General features: G+C 45.5%; 1 protein-coding gene across 2 annotated transcripts in view; it reads right to left on the bottom strand.

Moving 5' to 3' along the window:
- Positions 1–12,603, bottom strand: part of PCCA (propionyl-CoA carboxylase subunit alpha) — a 413,253-nt gene that overhangs the window by 393,384 nt on the left and 7,266 nt on the right. Inside the window, exon 2 of one of the 2 annotated variants that reach the window (XM_059378122.1) lies at positions 11,207–11,322. In XM_059378122.1, coding sequence (XP_059234105.1) covers positions 11,207–11,269 — 63 coding nt within the window. In that variant the 5' untranslated portion in view covers positions 11,270–11,322. Of the gene's footprint in view, positions 1–2,779; positions 2,931–11,206; positions 11,323–12,603 lie in introns of those variants that run through there. The other variant, XM_059378121.1, reaches the window with a different exon arrangement.

The raw sequence follows: 12,603 nt of genomic DNA, 5'->3' as shown, positions 1-12,603 counted from the left end.
AAACTGCAACTTTTTACCTAGTTGTCAGATGGGTAAGAGATAGTACATGTCAAAACTATTTAAGGGACAGAGATGTTCAATCAACTGTAGCAATCACCATAAAACCATGGTCCCTGAGCCCCTGAAAAATGCATACAGGAGAAAAAACTAGGTATTTAAACAGAATGTGTTTGAAAGGCTAATACACAAAACAAATAAGACTAAAAGGTGAACTCTACACATACCCTAAAAGCAAACAAACTTCTGTTAACTGGCTAAAAGAATGATTCCACTAAGGTCTGGAATTGCCAGGCTGCCTTCTAGCCGACCGAATGCTTAGCAGGAGTTGAAAGAGAAATGAGAGGAGTACAATTTTCTAATGGTTCTGCTTCAAATGCCGGCTCAATAGAGCACATTTCAAATTCATGCAAGGGAGGGACAGAAAGAAGCTAAGAAAGAAAGAAGCTAAGCAGCAATTCAAGGTCTTCCAAGTTCTTCCCCGAAGTGACAGTGAACTCCTGAGATTCCTCCCACCTCCAGGAGGAATTCCTTCTTGGCACAAATGTAACTCTACTACAGTCAGTACTACCACACATCCAGCACCTATTGGGTCCAAAACTTCGCTAAGAACACAGAAATGGACAAGATGGCATCTCTGCTGACACAGATGGCATCTCTGTCACACTGCTGACACACAGCAGGAAAGAAAAATCAAAGCCCACATATTACACAATAGTGTATTGTAAGTGTATAGCAATACGTACCATAACACCTTTCTCCTCACCCTCACCAATCCCTCCTGCTCCAACAGGAATGGCTTTCCATTACTAAAAGATAGTTGGATCTACAAAGTACAGCATGATCTGATTCATATCTACCTCCCTACAACCACCTATTAATCTCTGCACACCACCACCAAACCAGGTTTTTCCCATGGTTCTACCTTGTCATTCCCTCCAGCCACAGGACCTTTACATATGCCAACACCCTTCTCTTCTCTCTTTGCCTACAAAAAAGGTCACTTTACCCTTCCAAACTTGTTTCAGTTTTCACTGGCAAAGGAAAATGCTTCTTTCTCTTAAGCTGTGTAGCATGATTAAGGGTACCAGTACTGGAGTTCTAAATCCTAGTTCTGCCACTAATTCCACTGCTTTGAGCAGATTACATAACACTTCGTGCCTCAATCTCTTCACCTATAAACGGGGGTTATACAGCTGTTTTGAGATTTAATAAATTAATTCCAGTAAAGCACCAGAACAGTAACTATGACACAGAGCTCAAAATCTTGACCCCATCAAATTTGACTCAGTCAAATCCCTCCACTTTATTTTCTTACAGCACCAAGACCTCTCCCCTAATAGCATTTTACACTTATTTGTCTCTCCCTAATAGACTAAAATGTCTAAGAGAGCAGAAACTATATTTGTTCCCTATCAATGGAACACAGGAAATAATCCAACAAAGACTTGTTGAATAAAAAAGTAGCTGAAAGGAAGAAGCCAAGGCCTAGCAAAGTGACTTGTCTAATACTATGCAAAACTTCATCTGTGTGTCTCCAAAGCCCTTGCCTTTCCACTACACTATGCTATCTCCTACATAAATTGCCTAAGAGTCTTGGCAACTGCAACTAATACAGCCAACAAATGATTACAGAACACAAACAGCATTTAAAAACAGTAAATTTTGTGGCAACACAAAGAACGCTGTATATTTTCAGAGTGGCATTCCAAAGTTGACCCTAAGCTAAAACAGGTGCTTACTTCCTTTTCCAGTACCAGCTCCTCCACTGCTCACCTGGGGCTCTGTTCCCTCCTATTTAAAAAAGAGTTGGATGGGCCAGATCTTCTCTGAAGTGTCTTCCAATTCCAGAGTTCAGTGACAATAAATCACACTGTGTGGCTATTTTTAGATTTTTTTTTTTTTTTAAAGGAAGTTTAACAAGAAGAGTGAACCAGGTGACAGGTGGTTTTCAGGGAGACTTTCATTTTAAGGAATTTGTTCCAATGACTTAATAAACCCTATTAATAAAGTAAGGTAGTCTTTGCTCAGAAACAGTGAGATTCCATTTTCAGGAGAAAGTGTTAACGGCCACCCACAATCACTCCAACATAAGAGCCAAGGCTGCCACCACGAAACCCTGGGACATACAGAACAGTGACAAATGCGTTTAGCGCAGTACAAAACTCCGGCTAACTACTACAGAGAAAAGAAAAATAAATTCACAGGGTGCATATACAGCAGACCACGGTGTAATACAATTAAAACGGGCTCTCAAACGTAAAAGGCAGCAACAATCCTGCCATCGCAGATACTTTAAAGACTGAGAAAAACTCACAACCCTAACTCTACTTGAGCGGCAACCCAGCGTCCCTTCAAATTTGGAAAGAGGCAAGAGAAAATGGAAACCGTAAGGACCCTTAAAAAGTCACGCCGGGAAGCTCGAGATCACGCCGAAGCCGCTACCGCAGGAGAACCGGCGCCCGGGAATGGCCGGACACCAGGGCCGACCGCTGTCAGCCGCTCCCCGCGCGCGAGCCGAAAGCGCACGCCGGCCGGCTGGCTAGGCCCCTCTGCCCTCCACCAGCCTCGGGGTAAGGGCTGCGGCGGGCGGCCCCGGCTCGGGGGCGCTCCAGCGCGACCTCGCAGGAAGAGGGACGAGGGTCGCCGACTGCTGCCGAACCGGGCCGCGGCGCAGCCGGCATAACCGCGGGGCGCTCTCCGCCCGACCGGCCACCCCCAGGCGGTGCGGGCTGCGAGCCCAGCGGAGCGCAGGCCCGCGGCGCGCCCGGCCGCTCCTCACCTTCAGGGTCCACAGCGCTGCGCCCCTCATCAGCGGCTGCGGCCACCGCCGTCCACGCCGCCCGGCCGCGACCAGCACCGCCGTCCGCACCCAGAGCCCCGCCATTGTCGCCCCTGCCGACCTGCGCTCCGCTGACCTCTCACCCCGCCGAAGGGGGCGGAGAAGGGGAGCGCTAGCGCTTCGGCCAATCACGCGCCGGGACCGCGGCCCCGCCCCCTGCCGCGCAGGAGTGGGAAGGGGGGCGACCCGCCGACCCGGACAAATTCGCGGCGGGCGGGAGCTGGTTCGAGCGGGCCGGGGGCGAGCGCGGCGGGGAGCGCGCCTGGGTTCTGGCCGCAGCTGGTCCGCGCCTGCCAGGGTTAAAGCCGGTCCTGAGCCGGCGTCCGCCTAGCTCCCGGCCGGCGGCCAGACCGCTCCGCCTCAGTTAGCCGCCCAGGCCCCGGGGACACCCTACAGGACCGAGTGTCCCAGGTTCCAGATTATGTTCCTTTTCTTCGAAGGCATGAACTGCAAGTCAAGACGAGGTTTCTGAATGAGTGTGAGAACAGAGAAGACGCTCTAGGTCTAGAAATCATGGATCAGAGCTCAAGATCTACCTTTGCCTCGTAGTAAATGCGGGTCAGAGGAATCGGCCCAAACCCGGGTCTGTTTCTGTTGCTTTACCAGCAGCTACTAAGAGCCAGACCTCGTGGTAGATGTCTCGAATTCTGTCTCTTTTCGTCTTTACAAGAACCCTAAAGGCCCACACAGTATTTCCATCCTGAAAAACCGAATTTATAGAGAGGTAAAGTCATTTAGCTAGTAGGTGGTGACACTAGGGTTTGAACCCAGGTCTGGCTGTCTTCAAGGCTTGGTCTTTTGCTTTGTTATATTACAAATTTGTAAACATGCACAAAAGACACAAAAGACAGAAACAGGGTTTCTCTCTCCAACAAATCAACCATTTGTCAGTCTTGTTTCATCTATTCCCCCTTTTCCATCTTTCGCTGGAGTATTTTAAAGCAAATCTCAGACATCAGGTCATCTTGACTACAAATAAGCCAGTATCAGAAGCTCTGATCCTCACTATTCTGATACTACTTCAGAGTCACCTTGAGAGTGTGACAAAGCTAGGAGAGACCTCGAGTATGTTACAGCATGGCAAATGCCCAGAGATACAAACAAAATATTCGGGGATATCAGAGAGGTGACACTTAATGGAACTGTAAAATGTAAGTAGGAATTTTCATGACAGACAAAATAAAAAGTATCAGTTTCACAGGATTTCTCATTGATGTATCTAAGTCTGGAATCACTTCTTACCAAAAAATCTACTTTTCTTTCTTATTTTAACCTTTGAATTGGTTCTCTTTAGATCCTGTCTGTTTTGTCATATGGAAGCTCTTTTCATGAAAGGCATTTATGGCAGAAACTAATTGTCTCGTATCTATTCTCCGCTTATTTCTTAAACTAAGAGAGTTCCTAAGTTTTAGCTGCACACAGGCCACTGAGCCAAAGGCTGCAATATCCCGCCTTCTTTACAGAAGATATGGCCATGTGACGAAGGGCTGATTATGGAATGGAAGGGTTGTGCCCTTCAAGAGTAGAGGCATGCCCTCCGTCTGAAAACTCACATCCTGGTGAGTGCTGGAGCAGCCATCTGGACTCCAAGACAGGAGCCCCATGTTGAAGATGGCAGAACAAGTGACAGGAGGAACCCAGGACCCTGACCCTGTGGGGTCATGTCTAATGCATGGAGGGTTCAGCAACAGATTTTTATCTTGTTTAAATCATTGTTACTTCTGCCTTCACTACAGCAACCAAAACTGTAACGTAACCAACTCATAATTTAGTATCCAGAAGTGGGAGGCTGACATAATGAAATCTGAGAAGAATGGTGGTAACAGGGACAACCCCAAAATAGGAAACAAGAAGCTGAGAGCTAATGACTCTTATTGGCAATATACCTCTTTGGGAAAATGGTTATTTTCCAGTTTTTGGACAATCTCACTATCGCTATCACTAATACAACCTTGTACTTTGAGCACAGTGTTTTCTTTTTCTTTTTTTTTTTTTTAATCTTTTTTATTTTTTTTTAATTTTTTTTTAAAGATTTTATTTATTTATTTGACAGAGAGAGATCACAGGTAGGTAGAGAGACTGGCAGAGAGAGAGAGAGAGAGAGGGAAGCAGGCTCCCTGCTGAGCAGAGAGCCTGATGTGGGACTCGATCCCAGGACCCTGAGATCATGACCTGAGCCGAAGGCAGCAGCTTAACCCACTGAGCCACCCAGGCGCCCGAGCACAGTGTTTTCAAAGGAACATTGAGCGGCACTTGAAGCTGGACAGTTCTACCCTGTCTGAGCTGTGCCACCCATTTGCGATGTTTATGATCTCCAAAACCCACTTCCTGTCTGAAATGTCTGAAAACAGTTGTTCCATGTACTTTGTCCACTTTAACCATCTTGACAGTGACTCAATACGGAACCAGCTAGAGGCAGTTACCCCATCATGGCAGAAGCATAACTTTTGCTCAGAATTTTGAAAGTATGTTTACATCATTTTCTAGCTGCCAGAGTTCTAGCTCTTACTCTTGATCCAATGTACCTTCTTTTTTTTTTTTTAAAGATCTTATTTATTTATTTGACAGAGAGAAACACAGAGAGAGAAGGAACACAAAGAGGGGGAGTGGGAGAGGGAGAAGCAGGCTTCCCACCGAGCAGGGAGTCCAATGCAGGGCTTGCTCCCAAGACCGTGGGATCATGACCTGAGCTGAAGGCAGAGGCTTAATGACTGAGCCACCCAGGTGCCCCCCAATGTATCTTCTTACATTTACCTGGCTGCTATACTATTGTGTGGTGGGTATGGAGCAGAGAGAAGTCCGGGTTGTAAATCAGGGAATCACGAGCCGCCATAGGCACAACAAATAGTGAGCTTGTCCTCCACCAAGAGACCCTGACTTTAGAGCTACACATATTTGGCTCGCTTTGAGCCAGAATAGATGCAGACTAGGTATGCTGGATTGGAAACCATGTTTCCTCAACTCCCCTTCCCTCTGTGGTTCTTAGTTAGAGTTAACCAAAAGAAGATCTTGTAAGATACTTTGAAGGCAAGAGTAAATAGTAGCCATTTCTCCCAGAAGAGCTATTACCATAAGATAAGTAACATAGTTTCCTAGAAAGTTTCAGTTTGTCCTTAGATACAACCCTGCATCCGGTTTGTTTTTCCTACCTGCTAGCCCTGGCCACCACCAGCAACCCTGGCCCCAGCCCTGGATGCTTGACTGCAGAGCCAGAGGGATAACTAACCAAAGGTAACAGCCTTTTTTTTTTTTTTTTAAAGAAAGACTGTTTATTTGAGAGAGAGAGAGCGAGCAGGGGGAGGGGCAGTGGGAGAGGCACAGAATCTCAAGCAGCTCTGCACTGAGCAAGGAGCCTGAGGAGGGGCTCGATCTCACAAACTGAGATCATGACACAAACTGAGATCATGACCTGAGCCAAAACCAAGAGTTGGATGGCTAACAGAATGGGCCACATAGGTGCCCCCAGGGTAACAGCTTCTTACTGACCCCTCCACAAGATCCTTCTCATTCCCATTTGGCAACCAGATATATTTGGCTTCTCAGCTATCCCTCAAACTCCAACTTGTCTACCTTGCCAATGCATCAAGCAGACGATTTTAATAGCTCTTTCTCCGATCCTCTGAAAGGAGCCTATGGCCATTGACTAATGTGAGAATGCACCAAGGAAGGAAAAATAACCAGGGTTTTCAGGGATTCCTGGCTCTGAACTGATACTAATTCCTAGAGACCCCAAATGCCATTATGCCCCATCACTGAAAGTAGAGAATTTGGCACAACTATTCTTTTTTATTTTTAAGATTTTTTTATTGGGGGGGGGGGGGGAGAATGCAAGTGATAGGGGCAGAGGGAGACAGAGAATCTCCAGCAGACTCCTACTGAGGTGGGAACCCAACACAGGGCTTGATCCCAGGACCCTGAGTTCATGCATGACCCTAGATGAAATCAAGAGGCAACTGCTTAACCAACTGAGCCAGCAAGGCACCCCTGGCCACAAGTTATTGACATGAGAATTGAAACCAACTATTATAGAAGATCTTGGGAAAATTCTCAAATATGCATGGGGCCCTGCCTGGTACCTATGCATAACAATTTTTACTTTCACAGAAAACCATTGGCAATAGCTTATAACTATTGTCTTTTAGCAAAGTAAGAATTCCCCAACCCTTTCATATCTGCACTGAGAGAACCAGTAACACTTGTAAATACTGTTACTTAGGAAACTTTCTTGCTTACTCTTTTTAATATGTGTAGATTAAGAATAAACTTGACTGGATCCCAAAAGATGAAAAGAGCTACAAAGAGTCCATTTCTGACTCAGATGAAAGAGAGAGTGGAGGTGGCTAGGGGCTCAGGTGGTGAAGCAGCTGCCTTTGGCTCAGGTCATGATTCTGTGGGATGGAGCTCCCCCTCCCCCGGTCAGGCTCCCGGGGAGCAGTGGGGAGTCTGACTATCCCTCTCCCGCTGCCCCGCCCCACTCATGCTCAATCTCATTCTCTCTCTCTCTTTCAAATAAAGAAATAAAATCTTCAAAAAATAAATAAATAAATAAAAGAGAGTGGATAAAATAATAATTTTTTTAAGATTTATTTATTTATTTATTTGACAGAGAGAGAGATCACAAGTAGGCAGAGAGGCAGGCAGAGAGAGAGAGGGAAGCAGGCTCCCTGCTGAGCAGAGAGCCCGATGCGGGACTCGATCCCAGGACCCTGAGATCATGACCTGAGCCGAAGGCAGCGGCTTAACCCACTGAGCCACCCAGGTGCCCCAATAATAATATTTATTGAATGCTCTTCTATGCCAGAGAATGTTCTGAGCAAATGAGTGTTTGGAGACAAAGCTGAAGGAAGAGGAAAGACCAGATCCCGAAGAAAGTATATTTTATACTATGGAGTCTGGGGTTTTCATCTTCAAGGCGAGAAATCACAATGTGGCAAAATGTGGGCCCCATATGGCACAAGGCCACGTTTGTCTTGGTCCTTTGTGTGTGTGTCTCTGTGTCTCTGTGACCACCTCAATGTGTGCATATATGTGGTGTGCCCACAAATGTTCTACTTTTCTTGAGGAAGCGAAAGATCTAGCAGTGCAGGGATTCCCACCTGGAAGCATGGAAAGACACGGCCGTGTGCCACACTCTGTCCTTTACTTGCTCTCTTTAGATGCCTTGTGTTTTCCATTCCTCTTTCTTGAGGTGGAAAACCTGAAGTATCTTAATCCAGAAAGTGATCTTGCACTTGCATTTCAGAAAATTGGGGCACCTGGGTGGTTCGATCCATTAAGCATCGGGCTCTTGATTTCGGCTCAGGTCATGATCTCAGGGTTCTGAGGCTGAGCCCTGCATCAGGCTCTGTGCTGGCCTGAAGCCTGCTTAAGATTCTCTCTCTCCCTCTGCAACCTCCCCCCCAAAAAAGTATTTTGCACTGTTCTAGAACTAGTGCAAAAGTATCCACGTGGATAAATCTCACAAATATGAAAGAGAGCATAAATAAACAAATAATAAATTCCTGAAGAATATACCCAGTTTGATACTACTTTCATAACAGCTTTGACATAGGTGAAACAATCTCATATTACTGCAGAACACAAACATAAGTAATAAAGGGATGAAACAATGTATGGGAATACTGGTCTGAATTTGCGAGACAGTCTGCCATGAGGGAGACTGTGTTTCCTAGAGCTACCATAACAAAATACCACAGACTGGGTAGCTTAAACAACAGGGATCTATTTTCTCACAGTTCTGGAAACAAGAGGTATCAGATCACGGTGCTGGCCAATTCTGTTTCTGGTGAGAGCTTTCCCTGGCTTATAGACAGATGCCTTCTCATCGTGTCTTCACACCCCCTTTCCACCACGTGCCTGTGCAAGGAGAGTGAAAGAGAGAGCTAGCTCTCTAATATCTCTCCTTCTAAAGTCACTAATCCTGTCAGTTCAGAGTCTGACCCTAATGATCACATTTAACTTCTAATTACTTCCATAGAAGCCTTATCTCCAAATACAGTCACACTGGGGATTAGGGCTTTAACCAATGAATTTCAGGGGATGGGGGTAGAGGACACCTTCAGCCCGTAACACTGTCCCATGCAGGGTCACACAGAGCACACTCATCACCCAGCAATGAAAATGTGTATGTGCCATGCTTCTGCCCAGTGAAGACTATTAGAGTCTCAGGGACCAATGTTTCTATTGAGGACTAGTCGTGTAAGCACCCTCCGCTTAGCAGGTACCAAAACACCGGATACCCAGAAGGAAAGCAGGTGTTCAGCATAAACCACGTTGTTTGCATGTTCTGAGCACAGTGGACACCCTTATCAGTGGGGAACAGTGGGAACACTCCCAAAATCCAGTCAACGGCCAACTTTGCAAGCAGGCCCTTCTAAAGAGAGTCACTTCAGTCTTGCTATGTTAACTCCCTTCTGCACACTTGCCACTGACCCCCTCAGCAGCTGTTTCATTGCTCCCACTTCTTGATTAAAGACTGCTGAGACACCCAATTGCTAAGAACTAAAACTGGCATGGTAATTTTCTATAAATTATTGTATCTGGGATTTAATACCATTGTCAGTCAAGGCCAAACACAGTATACTTTATGACTTAAAAAGACCCTGGAGGCTTGTCAATGTCCTTCAAGTCCATAACACGTTCTCTCCCAAAGTAACCATTGATTATGTCCTTCTAAATTAATGATGTGGTCATACTTCAAGAGGGATCCCACCCTGTCCCATCCCAGCAGTGGTGTAACCACCACACAGTAGACAAGCTCTTCAGTCTTACTACCATAGCAAAGACAGCTTGGTGACCACCTTAATCCAACAGTGGAAGTGGAAACACGTCAAAGCATAGTCTACGATGTTTCTAGTGCACATCATACCCTGATTGCAATAAAATCCTGACAAAACTTAAGATAGGAAAGAGAATAGAACCAAAGATTCCTGGAGCACCTCCGAATGCATTGTGTAAAATTGCCCCAACAATCTTCACTTTCCCTCTTTTTAGGGGCAGAAACATTCATTTCATTGGAATTTTTATTAAGAAGCTTTGTAAGTCTCAATACTTTACTTCACTGCCCACATCATCCTCAATCCCCAGGTAATACAGAAAAGACACATCGAACTTTCAATTCTAGTTAAATTTTTAGAAACTCTGGAACTTGACCTAAACTGTTGCCTTTTGCCTTAGTGACAATGAAATCAACTCCATCGCCAGCCCACTGATTCTCAACCTATGAACTAATAGTTTGGCATCTTATCTGCCTGGGAATGTTGTCCCCCGTTTTAGACTTTGCCTTATTACAGGCTGTTATAGCCAAATATTAAAAATGACTCACGTGATACATTCAGTTTTTGAACCTTTTTGAAGTTCTGGTAAATTATAATTAATTTAAATTTTACCATTTTAACCATTTTTAAGTGTAAAGTACAGTGTATAAACTATCACCACCATCCATTGCCAGAACTTTTCTCATCTTGCAAAACAGAAACTGTATGTTCACTGAACACTAACTGCTCCCTTTTCCTCTTTCCCCAGACCCTAGCCACCACCACTCTACTATCCCTATGAACTTGACTATTCTAGATATCTCATGTAAGTGGAATCATTGCACAATTTTATCAACAGATGTGAGTAGCTTTTCTAAAACATCCTATAAAACAAACCTATCCACTATTTAAAACCCAGAGGAGGGGAGCCTGGGTGGCTCAGTTGGTTGGGCATTTGCATTTGGCTTGGGTCATGATCCCGGCTCTCTGGGATCAAGCCCTGCACATCACATCAGCCTCCCTGCTCAGTGGGGAACCTGCTTCTCCCTCTCCCTCTGCCCTCCCCACCCCTGCCCATGCTTGCTCACTCTCTTGTGCTCTCTATCTCAAATAAATAAATAAAACCTTTTAAAAAATAAAAATGAAATAAATGAAACTCCAAGATGTCATCTTAAAGAGACATGAGAAAAAGGCTGTCCTTGGCCTCAGTGGGAATGATGCCTGGCTGGCACTATATGCAACTAACTGGCCAGCTGCTGTCCGGAATGCTGACCCTTGCTTCCCTGCTGGCTAATGAAGGAGAAAGCAGCCCTTCTTGAGTCAGAAGGACTGTTCCTGCTACAGACCTTAACCTGAGGGTTCTGAGGAGTCCTCCGGAAGCAGAAAACTGCAGGAAAACAGCTTCTGCTCAAGACTATCAGAATAAACTAATGACTGGATGAAGGCAACAGCCCAAGCCCCAGGGAACATGGGAAGTCATGGGACTAGTGCTACACATCATCGCACTTCAATTTGTATGCGTATTTTTGTAATTTTCCTCATCATTCTCCTTTACCTCTTTCGGTTTAAGATTCTGGATTGTTGACAGCTTGTTACCTCTTAACTATGGTACCTGTAAGCTGCTGGAGCCGGACAGAATCAGGAGATACCCATGGACAGAAATAGGAGAACCCATTGTTGAATTGTCAGGAGTCTTGCTGGTTAAATTCTCCACAGCTTGAAACCAACCTGTGAAAACATTTACACAGTGGAAAAACAGAAAACTACAAATTGGGGCCTCTTCCCCTCCCACTCTCCCAGAGAATCTGCTGTTAAGCATTTACCTGCACACCACGGCCTAGAAGGTCCCCATCCTTCGTATTGCCCTTTGGGTCCTTACTCACTCCCAAGCCTGTGTCCAGCTGACTAGGGTTTGCTTATGATATGGCTAACACAACATTAATCTGCTGACTTTGTGTTCACTTTCATTTGGGGACCACCCAGCTTCAATTGGTACGAGTTCCTAGGTATCTGTTGGTTCACTGGGTAACTGCTCTCAAGCACTAACTTTTTATTTTTTATTTTTTTTTTTTTAAAGATTTTATTTATTTATTTGACAGACAGAGATCACAAGCAGGCAGAGAGGCAGGCAGAGAGAGAGGAGGAAGCAGGCTCCCCGCCGAGCAGAGAGCCCGATGTGGGGCTCGATCCCAGGACTCTGAGATCATGACCTGAGCCGAAGGCAGCGGCTTAACCCACTGAGCCACCCAGGCGCCCCAAGCACTAACTTTTTAGATGGTGAACACCTCATAGGCCAGACATCCAGAAACCTGAAACTCCTTATCACATTGTATGAAAAGGGAGATTCCTATCTCCACTTGTAAATCTTTCATGAGTGCTAGACTTTGCAAGGAAATTTTACAGTCACCGAGCTTTATTGGTACGGTATAGGCAGGGTATATACAGGGGTCCTCTCCCCTTCGCACACCTTACAAGACACACGCCATGAAGGCGCAGCCTGGAGCTCTCTCACTTTAGATCTAGCTCATGATTTCTCCACCTTAAATTCAGTCACTGGCCTAATCCTGATGAGGGACACCATCACTCCAAGTGCCACAAGATCTCTTTTCCCATGAAAATTGTGAGCTGGGCTGAAAACGAGCTGACAGTTCCTTTTGAAACTTGTGTGGCTCCAAAGCAAGATGTTTCTTATTAGAGAGAGATGGAAAAGCACAGAACATTTCTCAGTCTTGTCTGGGAGGGGCAGGCATTGCTGCTTTTAAGTACAAGCCCGAACAACTCAGCACAGGCCTGTGTGTTTCTTTCCTCTCACCAGAAGCCTGAAACTTCCCACACATGTGGAGTGATCCAAACTGCTCATTCGGAGCACAAGTTGTCCTCACTCTGAGCACTTGTATTCTTTCCTTTTTCTTTCTAAGACTTTATTTATTTATTTATTTATTTATTTATTTAAGAGAGCGCATGCAAGCAGGGGAGCTGTGAACAGAGGAAGAGGGAGAAGCAGACAGA

The sequence above is a fragment of the Mustela nigripes genome, chromosome 15 (genome assembly GCF_022355385.1).
Source record: "Mustela nigripes isolate SB6536 chromosome 15, MUSNIG.SB6536, whole genome shotgun sequence".
NCBI classification, from domain to species: Eukaryota; Metazoa; Chordata; class Mammalia; order Carnivora; family Mustelidae; genus Mustela; species Mustela nigripes.
Note: the sequence above shows the minus strand (reverse complement) of the source record. Positions and strands in the feature narration are given on the sequence as shown.